Genomic DNA, 19,533 nt, shown 5'->3' on the forward strand with positions numbered 1-19,533 from the left:
TGAAGTCTGTTGCCCGTTTTTATCCATACGTACGTGCCCGCACGCCCACTCGGATAGCCTTTTAGACTCGATTCAATTATCATTTTGCATCAAGGGGCGACTACGTACACCTGCGGAACCAGGAGAAGCGCACCGTGAATATCAAAGATTTCTCCTTTTTACCCGACGAGGGCACGACACACGCGTTTCAAGTAGACGTACACTTTCATCCGGAAATTCTCCGAGTTCGGAAAAAAAAAAAATTATCCTCCTAAATCGTGAGCATTCGGGTAGGGTGATTTTCGAACGAAGAGAAAATCAATACAACGAGAAGTGCATCTGATCAATTGGACGGAGAATGATCGCAATGATAAAATCGGCTACTCGTGTTTTCGTTTTAAGCGTGAGTTTTTTGCACCTAGCAAAAAAGCGTAACAGGTGTATGTTGGCGGCTCGTTACATGGGCTGCACATACCTATGTCACATTCATTTGGGAAAATAAATTAATTACGTCTGACGTGTAAGCCTTATTGGAGAATTTCCAGCTACGGTGTTCGCGAATAATGAAGTTTGCATAGCTGCGAGCATTTATTGAGCACATAAGGTCAGTTCAGGCGGATGGAATTGAAGCGGGCGATTGATGTTGGCGTCCGCATCAATTTGTACGAGTGGATCGTATTTCGATTCGACCAGCCTACCGCCCACCATTCGCCTCTATCGCGGATGCGAGGATTACAGAAGCGTCTGTCTACGATTAAAGCCGGCGGGGGGATATTTTTAAGAAGCGCGTCTCGGTGGAAAACGTGAAGGCGACGCATACGAGGTGTTCTTGCGATTCGGGCGGCGCGAATCCTGCGATAACGATGGGTACGAACCTGGGGGGCAGCAGCGGTCTAAACGGCACCTCGTGCACCCGTCGTAATGTGCCTCCGTAATTGCGGTAACGATCGCCGTCGTTGACGGTTACGACAACAAGTTGTCACTTTGCGGTGGATATCCATAGCTTTATTATGCCTATATAGCCAACGCGTAAACTTATAGTTTACGACGTGTTCATCGTCGATGGTTTTGCATTTGCCGGGCAACGCCCCATACGTATACGTCGTCATAATATACGTACGCAGTACCGCATCGCGTACGAGGTACGCGACGTCATCTGCTCTTCCACCGCGGTTCGGCAATGTCGATTAATTATAGGAGGGTATTTCGCGAATGCGCGAGTTGTTCTTGCGGGGTACGAGGGTCGTCTACGAATCACGCCGTCGATTCTTACGATTAGTTCCACTTTTCTGAATACCGCGCGATAAGTAGAGGAGGAATTATCGGGCGTTTCGACTCGAGATGAGAAATGGAAATGAAAGGGTCCAAGTCCTCCGGCGTGTTTTCGAGAACTCTTCGGACCATCGGGTGAACCGGTGTGCGGGAAAAAAGCGGTCGATCGTCGGAGTAGATGGAGAGGTTATCGTTGTACAGTTAAACGGTATTTGCAAAGGAACACGACGTTGTTAAAAATTCACCTCTATCGACCCCGAACTTGTTCTACTCGTTCCTCTTCAAACATCGATCCCATCACTAAATTCGAGGCGAACTATCTGAAATTGATCTTTCGACGAAACCCATTTGTACGCCTCACGTATCGGTCGGTAGATTTTGAGAGTTTGACGAACGAGCGATTCGCCTCGATCCCCCCCCACCCCCACCCCTCCCGGCTCTCCGTCACCAAAAACTGACGGAGTTTCTGTGGGATTGAAAAAAATAAATAACTCGGATAAATAACGCTCATTCGTATCGCGAATGCCGTTAGATTAATCGGTTAATCGAGGAAGTCGGGTTGAATCATATCCCGAATCAACATCACGTACCGCTCGCGTAGGTAGCGGTAGCTAAGACCGAAGATCGGGAGCTGTTCGATAGGTTTTCACCGAACACCCAAATCTATTCCGGGCGTGGCCTACTCCGGGAGAATACCCGATTTGGCTCGAATCCCGTGGACGTCCTATAGCGTGCCCAAACCGCGCCAGGACGACCCGTGGACACGCGAACCAACGATCCTCGCAATTGGATTCCACCTCGAACTCCTCTACTCCGCAGCTCCGTCCTGAAAAACCCCCCTCCTAGATCCCCTGCAACCCTAGTTTCTGTCGTTTGCTCGTGAATTTTCCGAAAATTATTGTGCGCCTAGTCGGTAATTGCGAGGGCTCTGTTTTCATTTTTGTCTTTACATTTTGTTTCTCCAACGAACGGATTCCAGACACAAACTGCGATAAAATACAAACAGCAACAGGTATAACATTTGCAGGATCGTTTCCTTTTTTCGGTATTTCGTTCCCCTTCCTTCCTTCTCTTATACAGCGAGGATTTATCGCAAGGAAGAAAATTAAATTGAACGCAGAGAACCGCATACCCTGTAACGTCGTACGTTGCATCTCTTGTATAACCGCGGCCCTTCTCTCGCGCTCTGAACTATTTTCGCTTCTTTCTTGGTTGGGCATTTTTTTGTTTCCATTCGTTCGTTCCTGCTATCGCGTAGGGACGGCGTAGCGGCAAGGCGGAAAGTTAATCAACCGCGGAACGGCGTGCGGGAGATACCTCTCTTCGCCGCGCCCCGGTAAACTTTGCTGGAAAATTATCCGAATCGATATCTTCTCATCCCGTACAGCGCACAGGAGTACGTTTGGCCCTCGTTTCTCGCACAGCGTCAATGTCCGGTACAATTTCTCCGATGGGTAAACGGATGAAAACGAAGCGAATCGTGTGAAATGCGGGACCGAGCGAAAGAGGAAGAGGGGAGAGGAAAGACGGAAGATTATCGCTTGGGCCAACAGCTTCGTCATCCTACGTGTCGCGTTCTCATTGATACTCGTGTTTGCGATTGTTCGGGGTACTCGATAGCGAGCAAACATTATCGAGAACCTCGCGGAACACACGATGTTTCATAGATGCGCGTGCTTTGCGTATACGGCGAAGAAAAAGAACACGCATCTGCAGAGGTGCGAACCGACGGATACGCCCGTCTACTTATTGCACGTATACGTGCACATTCGTACACGTGCATACGGAACGATCGGCAGGGCTGAAATGACGTGGCGCCTGACGCGATGGATTTAGCTCGCGCCTACCCAGCGTCGACGGAAACGTTTGTTCGGAGCAAACATATGCGTTATCCCAGCCTCGTGCGGCGGCTCTCTTGATCCATAAAATGTTTTCGAGCCATCGCTACCGGTTACTTGGCTGGATCGCGTGTTTCGTCGGTGTGTAAAATTTGCCGAATACCGCCGCTGCTGCTGCGCTGAAAATTTTTATCCAGCGGATGAACGGAACGATACGTTTAAAATATGAAGAGCGTCTCGAGATTTCCTGGGCCGTTACCGCTGCGTCTCGGATACCTCGTATACCCACCTAACGTCTTGACGAACGTAACGAGTTCTGATTCTTTATTCCTACGGTAAAAAGAAGAGACGTCTTTGAAGGAAGCAGCGACAACGGCAGCAGCAGCCAAAGCAGCAGTTAGGGAGCCAAAAGTGACATCGTACCACCGTTCCTTCCATAGATCTCTGGTTACATACATATATATATATATATATACACGTGTATACGCGTATCGCAGGCTAGGACGAGGGGTCAAGTGGACAATCGGTTCAAGTTCTATTTGCGTTACATTTCAACTCACGCTGCACTCGTCATCTCGCTCATAATTTCTTCGCCGGTGCTCGTTACAACGGTGGGAACATGCGCCGTGTCTACTTCGAGGACACGCTAGTTACTCGCGGATATACTCGGTTAGCGGGAACCGAAATCTTCCAGACGTCCGTTCGTCGCTTGAAAGATATCGAAAAATTCGCTTTCGCTCGTTTGGAAGAAGCGCTTGATTTCTTCGATTCCAGTTTAATTTTCATTCGAAAACAAGGTTTCGCATACTTGCCGTTCTATGCTTTGAAACGCTTTAGAATTGCCTCAATCGTTGCATAGGGTATATTTTTCTTTATCTCTCAGGTCTTTTTTTTTTGTCATATCGCATATAACAAAGGTCGGTAATTGGTCGAATTTCTTGAGAACGTGAAGCTCACGCGGTCGTTTACGTGCTTACGAAAATTACATTGTGCGGGGTGAAAAAATTCTTTTGCTTTTATTTCTCATTTCTTTGTGTAACCTAATATATTCTTTCGAAAAGAAGATAATCTTCTCCCATAGATATAGGTATAATCACCGTTTTACAAAAGTTTCGAGCATAAAGTAACAACCATTTCCATCGATCGACCTACACGGTAATTTGAAAAGCTATACATATATGAGTACGTGAATAAATATGTATGTACAATATATGTATGGTATATATAGGTATATTTGCTAGGATGTTTCAGAAAAAACTTTTTGTTTGGCAGGGGGGTTCAAAGTTTCACTTGAGCCTAAGAAAATCCTGTCAAAATCCGAGCTCTCAATATTGGTACACTTTTATATTTTCCACATAAGATTAACATTGGAGAAATGTTTGTGATCGGTTATAACTTGCGGGTAATATTGTCACATCGACTCGTTCGCGAGTAACGAAATTTCAAAGCAACAAATAACATTTTTCTCGCGTTTCAATCTTATGAAGAATACGATAGTGCGACGAGGGGCGTGTAAATATTAACATCAATTCAAGTGCTTGGATCCTAACAAGCGTCTTTTCAGGCTCAAATGAAACTTTTGAGCCTGTTTCCAAGGAAAGAAAAAGTTCTTTCCGACACACCTTGACGTACACGTATATTAAAGTCGAACGTAGAAACGCCCGCGCGCTACTGCTACCGTATAAGGTACTTCGGAATTAACTTTAGAAATCGATCCCCGGTAGGTTTTATTACAGTTCGATCCGCACGACTCCCTGGTTCATTTCTTGACTGGAACCACGGTAACAGGTTTCCTAGAAACTGTCGGGACTCTGCAAGTATCGACGATGGGCTGAAACACCTCCATCGTGCGGCAGCTATAGCGTACTCCTTTTGGATAATTTCATCGCATGTCACCCGGTATATTCCGGAATTTATATACACAAGTACGTACACATTAATCGTAAAACTCCACACTGGACCAAAAAAGCCGAATGAATATGTTCAGAAAATCATGTACGATCTACGATGCGAAAATTCAGAAAAGAAGGAGGGACGTTCTACGGATATACAGGTATAATAACCATTGTGTCTGTGTGCCGCCGCGTACAGCTATCCATATTCACTTAGCTTCGTATTACGTGCACCATACGTAGCTATACAACTGCTCCGGTGGCTGCAGACGAGGATAAACATGGACATCCGGCTAACTTTCAAACTCGATCCTTTTACTCTCATTGTCAGCTCGAGCGAAGCGCGTGCTCGCTCAATAGCGGGACTTTCGCGTAAATCCAGCCTTGCGGTATTCCGACGACCAAATACCGAAGAAACGCAGAAATGTCGAGGGGTAACGGGAGGGACCGAGCTGACCGAATTCACGCGAATAACGCGTCGTCTCCGAGGCACCGTTCCCAAGACATGACCGATTCAAAAGTAGCGCTTCGCGCCGGAATTTCACAGCACTCGTATGGGTCGGAAGAACTGCAACACGAACAATTGCAGTAATTACACGTGGCCACGGATCGGACACGGTTCATTCGCGTCGTCTTGTGATTTTGCGAAATTCCCAAAGTTGAAAAATTGAAAACATGTGATCCGCGCGCCCTTATCGTTCGTCTTCGTCATGTTCGAACTGATGCGGTATCCGTTCACGCGAGTGAAAAATAAGGTTGATAAAATTGATCGAGTTGCGGATGAAGGAGAAACTTCGGTAGCATCGGGAGCGGTGCGAGCGTCCCGCGGATATTCCGAATCAAATGACTAAAAGTGGCGAAAACCCTTTGTGAGTCACAAACGGTGCTGCTGCCGCCTTCGCTGGTCCATAGAGTAGATCCCTGGCGTTTCCTTCGATCGGATCGAATAGAGAGGACCGGATGTGGAAGTGCACTTTGGACGGCAGAGGCATCGGGATGTGCAGCGAGCGTTCAAGTGTAGATAGCGGCAGACCCGTCTTCTCGACTTATTTGTTCTATCGACTGGACGGCGGAGAAGAGTTCTCGATGGTTAGGTAGGTGTAGCGCGAGGACGTCCGACCTCCCTCCTTCTCGCGGCCGCGCACCGACTCGAGTTAGTCCGACGTTTCGCAACCCCTTTGTACGAAGTAAAATAGAATTCGACGAAGTAAGAAAAAATAACAAATAAATGGAGAGGAATGAAATAAAACAAAAAAAAAAAACAAAAAGCAACCGCATTCCACGGGGGGACGATCCGTCTCGTTTCTTCGATTTTCCCGTGTTACATACGTGCGCGCACACCCTATCGTAGACGACAGCGTCGCTCGCGTACCTCAATTCCGTATGGTTCTGAACCTGGAATATAATTTCCGGTACGGAAATAGTCGTATCTTTGGTTCGCCGACGACGGTCGGGGATGTATAGAAAAGATAGAAATGCACGGAGAGAAATATAGAGAGAGAGAGGAGAGGTGAGAGTCCCCGGATCGGTCGAGGGGATGACGGGAGAGAAGAGGCTTCCGAGCAACCTTTGACGTTGTCGTTTTTGTGACAGAAAAATGTCTTGTCTTTCTCCGAGCTATACCGCCCACATCGGAACATTATTAATTTTTTTTTTCCTCCCATACACCCATTCGCCTTTCCCGCCCACGTTATACCCCCTTTCCTTCTGCCCTTCGGTGGCCGCAATTTATTACCGCGCTATCCGCGCTCTGCCGTACACACTTTTATCCAGCATTCGCATACTTTTTGTGTGCATACGCGTGTCCATATCCCCTGTATACGTGATTGCTTTTTGTGTACACAACTTGGCGGAGGAGCGGGCTGGTGGGAGGAGGGAGCATGGCAAATAAAAATTTCACCCTTTCATTTCCCTTTGTTTTTATTACTTTCAGCTCGAAAAAAAGTCGAATCAAGTCGCGTTGAGAGATAGCGTGGCACACTTCAAAATCTCATATTCCGTAAGCAACTCGTGTCGCCTCTACCGCCCCCCGAGGAATAACTTATAACAGCGATCGTATCGTGTGATAAAAGTGACTCGAGCCTTTCGAGTTTTAATTCGGTATTTTTCCTTTTCAAAACACTCTCTACGTCCCGCGGGACACAATATCGCGATTGATCGCGACTCGGATCCCCAGAGGATTTATCCCCTGTTTCGACGGAGATCGATCGATCGACCGAAGATCGACCTCGTCGAACGTCACCTTTTACCGGTAGCAGGGCGACGAAATGAATTTCTTATCGACTATCGTCCCGTAACGTGTAGCGGGTACATGAATATATAGGCCAGACAACGGTGGGCTCGAATCTTTGCACCCGATGCACGAAATACTCAAGAGCCTCGGATACCGATCCACCGACCCGACCACTTGCCACATCTCTTCCTATAAAATCACCGCAACGTTTGGGTCCAAAAGTATCTGTCGAGTATCGAGTGTACGCTGCAGTTGTATGGCTCGATAGTAGGAACAACGAAATCACCTCGTCTTGACTTCTCCACATTCCCCGAATCGAACTCTTTGACAAAATTCTAACCGAGAGCTCGTCGTGTCAATTTCCATTACCTCCACCGGCATTTTTATTTCCCGATGCATCGATCGATTTACTTTATTCGTCGAACCGTCGTACTATTTTATTCTTTGTTAAAAAATTTGAATCTTTTTAACAACGAAATTTTTGTCTCCAATCAGCATGCCAATCTATTCGGTGATATTGGATTATGAATAGCGTTCGAACGGTTCTTACGAAGAAAAAGGAACGAGGGGAAAAAGAAGTAGGGACGTTTCGCTTTCGAACTTCTTGGCACATCAAATTCATTAGCTTTTCTGAAATACAAATAAACTTAGTCTAGTTGCTGGGATGAAATTAAAAAAGTTTCACCGAGGCTTGGTCGGCTTAAAGCTTCGTTCAAATTATGATTTTATTCCAAGTTTGCGTAACTTTGATTTAGATCAACGTCGACGAAAGCGCTCGATGCTCGGCCGGCCTTTTTTGTGGCATCATATTCCCCCCGATATCCTCCCACAGATCTGTACAGTTATCCGCGAGATTTCGGCGGTGCTGTGTTCTCTCCCTTTTCTGCTCTCCATATCTCTCTTTCTTTCTCGCCTCTTTCGTTTTTTTTTTTTCTCTAAATTCGGTCTATTAGTTTACTCGCTCGAAAATTCCTCTTCGGAAAATTATCGGTAAAATACGAGATGAAATCGTATTACGCACTGTAAGAATTACTCGTTCGAGTGAAGAATACATCCGTTATTTTTGTTTCGTGGCTCGAAATTGCGAGCCACGATGCAAAAGAGAAAACCACAACGGGGAGAAGCAGAAATTGTCAAAATCACTGCCACGTTACGAGTCACCGACGCACACCGTTGTGTAATTCTCGGCTTCATAGCGCTCGACATAGCGTGTTGTTCGTACGGTAGGAAATATCAGACTCGATCTATCTACGCGAGTGTATACAACGACGACATTCTCTCTCCCTTTCGACTGTTGTTTTGCCCTTGAAAAAATATTTCACCGGGTAGAGGTCAAAGGGTCAATGTAGTCCCTTGCGCTTAATTCTTATTCGATCTACAAGCTGCGCGTTCGCCGCGAAATTACAAGTTTCGACCACTTCCGCAGCAAGTAGCGGCACGCTTCTAATTTCCTGCACCGTCGACGGTACGGATACACGACTTGCAATCAGTCCGACCGCAGTTGCTTGTATCCAGCTCCTTTGTCACGTCGATGTGTCAGCTTAGAAAAAATGAACAATTATGCGACGGAGGTAGGAGATATGTAATTATGCCGTGCAGCGGGGAATCGTAGACGAGAATTTCTTTCCTTCTTTTGCTTCTTCTCTCTCTGTTTCTTTCGTGTTTCGAAACACGCGAATCGGACGACTTTCGGAGCTGCGGTCGAAAGTAATTCGGATACACGAGCAGCCACACCACGCTGCGTTGATACGCAACGTATGTCTGGGTATACTATACATAATGTTACGCGGGTAAATTTAGGGTCGCGATACCTCAGCGGAGGTTATATCGGAGCAGATATTTGCATAAAGTTGAGTGCCTCTACTCTTTACTCTCCGTTTTCCACCCTGTACATTCGTTTCGTTTTCTATCCCCGTTCGGCCCCCTCCGACATTTCGTGCCGGGGTGGAATTCCGCTCGGGATCTAATCGCCAACGTCCCAATCGGCAAACTCGTACGGCTTTTGAGTCGTTACCACGATGTAGGTACGTACGTTACATCCGGTGTTTTAGAACAAAAAACAATGGTCTCGATGAACGCCGATTTGCGACACAAAAGGGTTCTCCGCTTCACCGAAAAATTCGATTATCGCTAAGATGATTTTTCAAATGCGACACTTTCATTTCGCTTTTACCCCTCGCCCGAATAATCATCTCGCGATATTCCATTGTACGCAATACTCACGCACGGATCTTTATTTTTCCATTTGAAAAATTCTCTCACGATTACCGACACAGCAGCCAACGTTCAACCGTTCGTTTGAGAAGTTGCGATCCCAGAGGAATTTCGTGAACATGGGTACGGGGTAACTCGCACCCAATTCAGCGAATGGGAGGAGCCGAATTCGGTCTTCCTGTCCATCCGGAGCGGGGAAACTATGACTCGAATTAGCGTACCGAGTAAACGGGTGAGCCGAGGATCTTCCAAATGACCCTTTCCACATTTTCAGAGTTCGGAAAGAGTTCATCCCGTGAACGTGAAATCTCAATAATTATGCCCGCCCCGAGCAAGTAATCCTCGCGCGTACGTCATAAACTCCGTGTGCTGAATAAAAATATCCGCTCCTCGTTTTCCGATATATTCTCGCGGTGAGAAAAACGATAAAAAAAAAAAAAATAAATAAAATACGAACTCTCTTAGCACCCCGTCCTCTACACTCCGCATATACGTACGCGCGTATCGCGTGCACATCCATGTACACCTAATACCTGCCGGGCTGGCGGAGTTTTCAGTAATTTTTCTCTCCCAACTAATAAACCGGGTAACCCACCCCCCGATCTCTTGTTCATCGGGGTTCGTACAACAAGGGTTTTTCGGTAGCGAGCGACGGATGGGGGAGGAGAAAGGGGGGGAACGGTGCCGCTGCTGCGGGGTGAGAGGAACCCGTCAATACGTTGAGTGATGGAAGTGCCGCGGATCACTATGCTAGGCTACATCGCCGCGAGACCCGGCAGCAAATTACGTCGGGAAGGGGCTGCGCTTCGACATGAACCAATTAGTCAAGCCGCGGTACACGTATCGGAACACCTCCGATTCACCCGCTCTTGCCACGCGCCTTTTTCATTTATTAATTTTTCCAACGGCTTATCCTTGTTCGATAATTTTCAAATATATCTCTTTTACCTCCTGCGGAATCATCTTACCGGATTATTCCTCAGCTTTTTCCTTTTTATGGCACAGCTACAGACAGATACAGTGTCCCTGGTCGTCAGTTTTGCTTCTCGTTGATCAAACCTCTCTATGCAATTTATCATTCGAACGAGGTATCGTAACAACAGAATTCTAACAATGGATGTAGACGGTGCTGCACAAAACGGGTCGCAAGGGGGTAGGTGAAGAGAGACGGTACTATCCAATGTCATTGTCAACGTCGTTTCGGTGCGATATGTTCAGATACACATTTTCATTTATAGTTTCGCGTAGGTATTCGCTCGAACGAATGTATGGCACGCGGGGCTGCGTTCGACCGTTCGATTTCCGAGGATTGACCGGTGGGCGGAAGAAATTCGAAGTCGGAAACGCGATCGTTCGAAATTAACTCGTGCCTGGTTTCGCAACTAAAATAATCCATGGCAACGGCTCGTCTCGTTATCGAAGTTTTTCATCGTTGGACGGATATTATTTTCCGTATCGTCGCGTGGTCGTTGAAGTTTTTAAAACCATAATATTTCTGTTTATATTACGTTACAGGTGATGCTCTCAGAGCCGGGATCGTCGGTGTCGGGATAACAGGTTTTGCGATCTCAACCGATGAAGTAAACCCCGCGGGAACGGAACTTCGAGTCCAGAATTATAGGGGATAGCGATAAAAAGACGACCCTCGGTGACGCCGGAAGTTGACGAGGCGACAGAGGTAGTGGTGGCGGAGCAGCGGGGGTGAGTTTTGTTTATTCGTATGACACGCGGATAAATGTTTCGCAGACGATCAACTCGTCCGCAATCACCTCGATATTATTATGCGTTCGTTTGTATCCGCAGATACTATGGGAGCGGGGGAATGGGGGACGGAGGAGGGCCACAAGCCACGGAACTCCGGCGACGGTTGTCCCAGAAATCCTGCGACCGACGAACGTCTTCGCCAACAAATTTGCTGAGACACGGCCACGGCGCAGGTCGAGACAACGATGAGGAAGATACGCGACATTGCGACAACGAACTCAGGTGATTGTTCAATCGAAATGACGATTCCGACCGATCGAAGGGAACGCGGGAACTATTCGGTAGAAAATCCGGGTTAATTTGTCAGCCGTGTTTCTACGTTTATGGCCACGCTTTGTAATTTGAAAACGCGAAGGTTGCGTATGTATTCAGATTTGTATACATATTCATACTCGTATTCATATTCATATCCATCTTCGTGCGCCTACCGAGTGTTGCTACATAAATCACCGGACTTTATCCGATCGACGATCATAGCTCCCCGCGTCGCGAGGCGTCCGTCGGCCCTTTGTACGGGAGCTGAAAAAAGCCCGTCACGATTTGCGTGATGCAAACGCATATTGCTTACTTTGGAAGGTACTGACAAAAAAAGGAAAAGAGGTGGAAAAAATAATACGAATAAAGGGGGAAAAAAAAAGAACTGTAACGAAGAACTTTTAACGACGCGGTTAGAAGGTTCCACCCCTCCCTAATATTGTCATTATTATTGTTGATGTTTTTGTTATCGTCGTCGTCGTCGTCGTCGTAGTGATCGAAATTCTAGCTTCGCAGTCGAACCGCGCGGTACCGCCCAAACCCGCTCGACTAGACCTTGGCTCGAATTTTTCCGGTACACCGAAACAACGATACGTGCAGGATCGGACGGGAACGCGGTTCATTTTTTCTTTTTCATTCAACTCACCTGAAAATTAAAAGCTCGCGCAGCCGTCGGGTCGTTAATTATTTATCGTACGGATTCTCCGGCGAACGAAAACGCGGCTAATATGATATGTATGTACGAATACGACTGATCCCCGATAAATAGAAGCGTACGGTATATGTATGGGTGCTCGATCGTACACGAGGGTAGAAACAAGTGGGTGGAAACACGACAATTACCGGTATAATAAATGAGCAGCAGCCACCGTGGGCAGTATTACGTGTACCACTTCAACCCGTGCACCTATACATATACATACACACACACATATATATATATATATATATATATATATATATATATATATATATATATATACGCCCCGGCATAGCGCAATTATTGTACTTTTCGATTATAACTGCCGATTCGTTCGGACGGAATTAACCGTATATTTTGACAGAACGAACTTCATGACGATCATTGAAATTGCGCTTGTATGTGATTAGCCGCACCGAGCGCGTTACTGATGCAATTGGAATTTTTCGAAACCACGCGCGTATAACGTTATAGCGTTAAACTACTCTGTATTATCCGGACTACGCGGGATTAGATGATCGTATTTCCGCGATACCTCGAAACGATAAACTGCGCCGTTAGAATTGAAAACCCTAGCTATACCGGGATACCCGCACTAATTCCCGATCGGCAGATCCCGTGAAAAAATGCCCACCCTTTGTTCCAGGTGACGGATCCAATCGATTCTCCTCGCAGTTTTCATCGTAATTTTTATTCGTGCGATCGTTTGTTACAGCGAAACTACCGCGGACTTCTTATCCGACCCGAGTCTAGCTTCCGGACAACCCACGTGTCTGGGTTCGTTCGGCGCTCGTAGATATCAACGAGGGGATGAAAACGTGATCTCAACCGAGTCGAGGCCGGTCGCCACTCCGCACTACCGTCAACGGCGGATATCCACCGAAAATCAACGCGATGCGAGCGACGTCGTCAAAAGACGTTGTCAGCTGCGGGGGAACCGGGGATTCCGGTGGCTCGCCGAAATGGTGGCACAGGCTCTGGTTCTCGGCGTCATCCTCTTCGTCACACCGGGTAAGTACAGTTTCGCCGTCAACAGTTTTAAGGAGAAATAAGTTTTGAACGACCAGCCGGCACAGAACTCGATCGTTTTTTATTCCGAGGATATTTAATTAACGGCTTTTAAAAATGTCCCCGTCGATGCTGACCCGGTACGAACGGCAACGCTAGAAATGTAAACTATTGTGAAAATAGAGGTAAAAAACCAAGCGATACTCGAAAAAGATAGAAAAAAAAAAAAGATTAAAGAGAAAAAAAAAGGGACAGAAGAGTAGCGGAAACGTGTCCACCGCACGATATGACCAGCGGTCAGTTGTAGGTGGCAGGTATTGCTCCGGGCTTACCGTATACGACGGTATACCGTATACCGGTGGTATTGCCTCTGCAGGCCGTGAGGTAGGTGGAAAGGGTGGAACACCAGAGGTTTCATTGATTGAAAAATAACCGCGACACTACGCCGCGCCGCGCCGCGCTGCACCACATCGTATACGGGATTGAAAATTGAATGCGGTGGCTGATGGTGACGTCGAAGCAGCGGCATCATCAACACCATTGGATGGCAATTCCGTTCGCCGTTCGCCGTTCGCCGTGAACTGTACTCCGCACATCGGCGTTACTCGTACGCAATATATTTTCTGACACGTATATCGAGCTAGCTGTCTCACTACCAACCGCCATGTAATCCATCAGCTGAATCATGGAAAACACTTCGCAATGCACTTTTGACGCCCGATCGCCGCTGCTGCGGGGGAACAAATGACGTCGCTTTCCAATTGTACAATTTTCCTCGTACACGTGCAATAGGTCTACCTGAATCTTCGCGAAAAAAATTGTCGTTGTATTTGAGTAATTGTCGTCGCGGCGGTGGAGGAAATACTATTTTCACCCTTCTTGTGGGTCGCGCGTCGCATGGACTCTGAACCTGAATTTTCACAGGGCTACGTAGATGTCGTTGCAAGACGGAGAAGCAAAAGTGATATTTCAGAAATTGGAGATCGCAACGACGCTCTTTGATAATAGTCGCATATCGTCGTTCAGTCGCCGCCGCTTCTGATGTTGCTGCGAATGGCGCAAAGTCTGCACGTTCGCCGGATCGAACAACTTCCCGACTCCGGTGATGCCCAGATCCCACCTCGTATACATCGCTATTTAATACAGTTATAGCGTACACCGCAGCTATCATCCACATGCGCTAATGCTGCATGAATCCGTGTTCTCAGCGTCCAAATATACGGTCCTGACGGTATGACGTCATCTACACGACTGATCGGTTGGTTATCTTGCTATTTCTCCGTTAATCGTCTACTCCTACAACGTATCCGAATTATCTTACACGACAATGCAACGGGTCCTCCCAAGTCTACATCGACGGTCCACCACCTCTGCCTTTGTATTTCGCGTCATTCGATGAATGTTTTCAACGGTCATTCGCTATAAGCCCGTTGGATTTTCACGGTTCGATTCAATTTAAAATAAACGCTTCAACCGGAAGCTCATCCATCCGAGCGAATAGAATAATCTATTCAACGCGAAAATCGCACGCTTCGCGCCTATAATTTTTACGGCTGCGACCTCATTTTCATACACCTAACTATATGACCACCAATGTACGGATAGGACGCTGCCATTATAAGGAGTGAAATCGAAAAGCTTTTCCGATGAATAGCTCTTTTTCAACATCTCCGCACAACTGTTGTTATTATATGTACGTAAGACTCATTAGCGGAATTTAGTTTCAGCTTAGAAATAATTTGTGCGAACGAGAAAATAAAAGCACCCATATATTATGCCTATAATACCGTTCCTCTTACGCGTGTATGAATTTGAAATACGTACGTACACCCGAGTCGTGCGACGCTCTGCACACCACGTGAAATCAAATTTTATCTATGTAGCTATTTATCATGAACTGGATTTTCAATTGTAGGTTCCCCGTTTTGTTTGTGTTTCCGTCTCTCCGATATCAGGAATATCCGAGGGATATATCGCTACCGATTGTGAGCTAATCTTCATCCTTCTCTTTATTACATCGCTTGGGTACCCCAATGAACCGACAATACGGTGCGAGCCCGAAACTCGAAAAGATGAAATCGCAAAAAAAGTAGTAGGTATATACGAAAAAAATGAAAAGACAGCAAAGTTGAGAACGCAGGCGGGAAACATATATACCGCGTATATACTATATATAATAAATTAGTGGAAAAGTTGTTTAATATTAAAAGTTTTCCGAAGTCGTTGTTGTCGGTGCAGATGCGATAAAGCCCTCATTGTGATATCGCCTGTGTAGCAAAAGCGGGGCGTCAAACTGGGCGAACCTTCCGCACGTACGTGTATCAAATTATTAAATTATATACATACGTATAGTATACGATATATCAACGAAGAGAAAAAAAAAAAAAATGACAAAAAATACGCGTACGTACCGTACCCGTATACCCCGTGTACCCCGTGTAACACGGATACCGAAAGTTATACACGCAGTAGCGGTAGCACCCTGAAAAGGAAACTTTCGAGGCTAATGCCTGTAATTTATTTATTTCCCAATTATTTCGGCTCGTAAATTTCTCGGCAGGGGATGTTGGCTCATAGTTAGCTCCCAGGTTTGGGCGATTCGATGGCGCGCCATTTTTAAAATTCCATCAACTCTATATGCCATGGACGACAGAGGTGGCGGTAGGCAGCATCGGGATCACAGCCCTTTTACGAGCCGTTAAACGACGACGTTGTGGAGTGCCAACTGTAAAACACTCCCTTTGCGGCAAGGTTCGGCTTCACGTTTCACTCGCGCGATATCGATACCTGGTTGCTTTCCGTCGTGCTCATTACTTTTCCCGGTGTCCTCCTCCCGCAGGAGTGACCTTGCAGTCATTTCAGCGAGTGTTTACTTTTCCCTCGTCGTTCCTTTCTCGGCCGATAATGATGAGCGGAAGGTGAATCGGTACGTAATGTCGCGATGATCGTCGCGACGACGGAAACGTTACTCCGTCCGTATAACCCGCGTTGAACGTCGTCGCGTCGACTCGATAGGGTATATAATCATTTAATAGCAACCCCTTCCGTCTATCCGCGCACCCGCAACGAGGCTGAAAATATTCAAATTTTATTCAAATCGTTCCCAAAATGAGGCCTCTCGAGAGCCATGTTCGAAATTCGAACGCACTCGCACGGAAAGCTGGGGAGCTACCGTCGGTTGCCCGTCCTCGCACCTTCGTCCCCCGCTCGCCGTTCGGCGCAACGAAAATTTACGAAAATCACGGTTTCATCGTTTTACATCCGCGAATAAATTCGCAGGATCCACAAGCTCGACCGCGAGAAGGCTGCCGGTACAATTTACGCGATGTACGTAGTTGGGCGAGTTGGGCGTAGTAAGCCCGCGATGATTATATCGCTTGGCTTCCAACGATCGGCCAAGAACAGCCTGGATTTTTCGAAGGGAAAGAAATGGATCGGAGGAAGAGGTAGAGGTCGAGAGAGTAGGTCGGTGGTTTTCGGATGTATAGGCGGAATTTGCTCGAGTTGATTTCCGAGTCCTCGGTTTACGCGTGATAATTATCATTCGGCGGGGTGGGAGAATCCGCGGTGTAGGAGGCACGGGGTCGTGTGGCGCGGTGGCGCGGTGGCACGTCAACGACGATCGTCACGAGTCGAGGCGGTCGACGCGTCGCGTCATCGTGTCCGCCGTCGTTATTTACTCGACGGTGTGAATAGCGAGATACCTACCTACCCTACCTACCTACCTACCTACGTACAACTGCACGGATTTTGTATCAACGCCAACGCGACCGTACGATCTTGCCTGTGTCAAAGCGAATACCGCGGCCGCCGACAATCGCAGACAATGGAACAATAGGTGCGAGGCGGCGATCGAAGACACCTGAACCGCAGGAGCGTTGCTAGCGACGGAAGCAACTTAAATTAACGCCGTCGCCTGCGGGGGTGTTTCGATAAATTTTTCATCCGTCAACGAGGGTAACGAGCAGAGACAAGTTTGCCTTCCATCGACTCGATCGTCGCGGTGCGGAATCGTCGGGATCGACGGGAATATCTTGGGGATAATTTTATCAAGACACCCGCCCGCTAAAAATCGGTAATTTACGGGCCGCGGGTACCCGGGTATAGAAACACTCGGAATCCCCATTATCGAACTCGTTCCCCTTCGGCGTACCGCCGCTGCAATTCCGTATTACTGCGTCGATTTATGCTACCGACATTCGTTCAAATTACAGTTCGGTTCAACTTATTCAACCGAATAAATGGAATATTTGATGCCTCGCGTAAAGTTATACCACCTACGCCGCTTCACTGTCTATAATAATAAGCTGCCTTTGAACTGCGATATCGCTCGTCCGTATACGTACGCTAGACTCAACGGACGTACACCGGCTTATCCAATGATGTAAAGGGTAATCGCGAAGAAATGAAAAAATGAAAAGAAAAATAATCGATAGCCGCAACGGGTCATTCGATTTCGCGTTAATCGGACGGTACAAATATCATTTCCACCATACCTTGTGCCCGATGAGCGGAAATCAAGCGTCGAAGTACGAAATGGTTACAGCCGAACACTTTTTCGAGCTTATCGCCTGTAATACTTGATCTTGCCAAGGTGAACGACCGACCGATTTCGCTGTCCGCGAAAAGATAAAGTGAATGAAACGAACAAACGAGATGAACATAATCGAACGGGGATGAGACACGATATGGGATGATGAGATTAGAATTGAAATGGAAATGAAAATCTCTTCGGACCGAGCTGCGGGTAGCCGGGGTCCTGCGATACGCCGGATCGCCGGTCTTACGGGTGTTACCGTGCGAAAGTTGTTGAATTACGTACGTTAAGGGAAATTAGACGGTGACGGCTGCGAGCTTCCATCGTCAGCTAGAATTAACGTCCGCGCGCAACCCTCCCGCTTTCATACGTACTATGCATCGGAGAAAATGACAACGAGCCAGCTCTCGCGCACTCGGTAAATGCTAGTTTTTACACCCTAATTGGCTTTACGCGCGCTCGAAACTTTTCTCACTATTCAAAGTAGTCGTACAACTTTTTTTCATTTTCATACCCACTACCTCCTATATCGATTCCACGCGCACGTTCCAAACATAATCCGCGGTAGGCCATGCATGTTTTGTTAGCTTTCGTCGCGACGCGAGTAAGCGCTCGAATTTTTTCCGATTCACCCGAAAGAATTTATCTTTCGTGGCTCCTCGTAATTTGTAGATTTCTCATTCAATTGTTCAGTTCTATTTCTTTGGTGTTCTTTCGTTTTGTTCACGGACTAACGCCGTACACGGACCAGCGGCCCGATTCGCTTGGGAACCTATATTCGTACGTACGCAGAGAAACGTTTTGGTCGTCTGCCAACTTCCCTTGCCGGGATAATCTCGAGGTCACGCCTCGGTCAAATTTCGTTTAACAAGCAGAGTCACGTTCCCACAGTTCCTAACTCTATACGTGCGAAATAACCTGCGTGCGGCGAAATGATCTTTCGGATCTTTCGGATGGGGGTGGGCTCTATTTGCTTTCTTATTCCGGTTTAAGGAAAACCCGTTGGAGAAAATAACCAGAGGCCGTATACCTTTTTCGGTGCGTGTATATAGTTATATAATTGGGTTCATCCCAACGTACTACTCGTCGACCCGAGACTCATCTGCAAACACCATCGAAAATCCCCGTCCAAGTGACCCACATTTAGGACCTGCCATAACAAAATTGTCTCACAAATTGGACGAAAAACCGTTTTATAAAAAACGATCACCCTCGAAATTTTCCATCGCGTGTCGCCGTCACCATGTCCGATACATATTTTACCTGACATCGTCGGATGGTGTGGCAATGATTCAACGACATTCGGATGCTGATTAATTTCATTTTATAGGCAGGTATATACGTACCCGGCCATTATGCCCTTGTAAGCGATATTACCTATCCCGCGATCGAGCGAACTTTTACGGAGAGGATCAAATCGAACGTATTGGTATTACCTGTTGCGGTATATCAATGGTGGAATTCGTCCAAACCCAACAAAATGTGTGACTGGATACGGAGTAGGGTGGGTAGAAAAAAATTTTTTTCTTTTTATTCTCTTAGCATGGGGGCAGAATTTATACCTTATAAAAAAAGAAAATTTTTCAAATGTGTAAAAAATTTGTACGTGATATTTTGAGGTAGCCCACTCGTTTTTTGAATAAATAATTGATCAAGTGCGGTACTTCCAACAAAACAAATGTTTTCCACCTAATGATTACTCGATCGATTGCACGAGTAGATGATTTTGGCTTTCAGATTTGGATTCCTGAGCTGATTGTATGTGAGATTACTCTTGAAGAACCAAAAAAATATTCGATTTTTGAGCAAAAAATAAATCATTTTTTTAATTGGGTCAATTA

The 19,533-nt window shown here is 46.7% G+C and overlaps 1 protein-coding gene across 19 annotated transcripts in view; it reads left to right on the forward strand.

Annotated features, from left to right (window-relative positions):
- The window catches only part of LOC105691495 (protein turtle), a 133,627-nt gene that overhangs the window by 85,951 nt on the left and 28,143 nt on the right, over positions 1–19,533 (forward strand). For all 19 annotated transcript variants that reach the window (XM_048649375.1, XM_048649367.1, XM_048649377.1 and 16 more), the window contains 3 exons: positions 10,944–11,129; positions 11,232–11,414; positions 12,863–13,158. In XM_048649375.1, the coding sequence (XP_048505332.1) occupies positions 11,251–11,414; positions 12,863–13,158 (460 nt within the window). In that variant the 5' untranslated portion in view covers positions 10,944–11,129; positions 11,232–11,250. The remainder of the gene's footprint in view (positions 1–10,943; positions 11,130–11,231; positions 11,415–12,862; positions 13,159–19,533) is intronic.

The sequence above is a fragment of the Athalia rosae genome, chromosome 2 (genome assembly GCF_917208135.1).
Source record: "Athalia rosae chromosome 2, iyAthRosa1.1, whole genome shotgun sequence".
NCBI classification, from domain to species: domain Eukaryota; kingdom Metazoa; phylum Arthropoda; class Insecta; order Hymenoptera; family Athaliidae; genus Athalia; species Athalia rosae.